General features: G+C 36.7%; 2 protein-coding genes across 2 annotated transcripts in view; one reads left to right on the top strand and one right to left on the bottom strand.

The window, feature by feature from the left end:
* The window catches only part of TG (thyroglobulin), a 166,384-nt gene that overhangs the window by 50,217 nt on the left and 115,098 nt on the right, over positions 1 to 1,069 (bottom strand). The window lies entirely within an intron of this gene.
* Positions 1 to 1,069, top strand: part of SLA (Src-like-adaptor) — a 22,109-nt gene that overhangs the window by 10,782 nt on the left and 10,258 nt on the right. The window contains exon 3 of the mRNA XM_009323363.1: positions 839 to 938. Coding sequence (XP_009321638.1) covers positions 839 to 938 — 100 coding nt within the window. The remainder of the gene's footprint in view (positions 1 to 838; positions 939 to 1,069) is intronic.

The following is a 1,069-nucleotide window of genomic DNA, read 5'->3' as shown; positions in this document are numbered from 1 at the left end:
TGAACATTTGATAGTCCTAGTCTTCTGCAAAGTGCCTCCTCCATCCTTCAGAAACCCAGGAGACTCAGCACGTGTCCTACATTGTGCTGCAAGGCCCAGAGTCATCCCAACTGACGTAAAAGGTCTTCTTATCTCTTTACTGACCTTAGTTCTGCAAATGTACACTGATTTAATTATAAACACCCATGTTGCCTCTCTTCTTTAATTGAAGATAAGGGCATCATGCGCTACGTCTAGTACAGTTTCCACTCAAGGTAGGGAGAACAAATTGCTCTGGCTGTTCATCAAGCTAATTTTAAGAAGTGGTGGGAAATGGGCAGTAATGGCCATGCTCTCATTGCCCTTGATCTAAACTAATTTCATACCTTTGAAAAGGTGTCTATCACTATCAGTGGTGTTAAATGATAGAACAATTCAACATGCATCTTCCTTTCCTTAAATGTAATGCATCAGCTTGGCTAAAAATTGTAGCTGGAGGCATTTAGAGACAGTGGCATTAATCAAACCGGGTTACTTCCTAATACTATAAATACTTACTAATTTTGCTAGTTTCAAACTGAATATGTCCTTTAAATATGGTAATTACTAGAAGAAGTGGTCTAAATTTAGTTGCTTACAATTAACCAAATTACTTTTTTCATGTCTAATATCTTCACATTCTTCTTATAAAGTTATAGGCTCATCTTTGGCTCTTTATGTTTATCAAATGACATTTCAGAGTGAGATTTTTTCCCCCATTTGACCTACTGTGTAAAATATAACACACATAATGAGAAATCCATTTCTGCTTCAAAACTCTAACTTCGTTTTAAGTGACATTTTGTTTCTTCTTTAACAGGTCAGGAGAGTGATTTCCTTGCTGTCCTCTATGACTATCCTTCAGCAGACATAAGCCAACCTATATTTCATGTAGGAGAAAAACTACGTGTGCTATCAGAGTAAGTTGATCCTTTTTTTTTTTTTAAATTAGGTTTTGTTACAAGTGATGCAAAGCTCTGTTTTATGCACCTAGGCCAAACTGGATGCAGTTCAGCAAAATGAACTGAGTTCAGAATTTGCAAGGAAGGAT

This window comes from Pygoscelis adeliae, unplaced genomic scaffold (assembly GCF_000699105.1).
Source record: "Pygoscelis adeliae isolate BGI_AS28 unplaced genomic scaffold, ASM69910v1 Scaffold103, whole genome shotgun sequence".
NCBI classification, from domain to species: domain Eukaryota; kingdom Metazoa; phylum Chordata; class Aves; order Sphenisciformes; family Spheniscidae; genus Pygoscelis; species Pygoscelis adeliae.
Note: the sequence above shows the minus strand (reverse complement) of the source record. Positions and strands in the feature narration are given on the sequence as shown.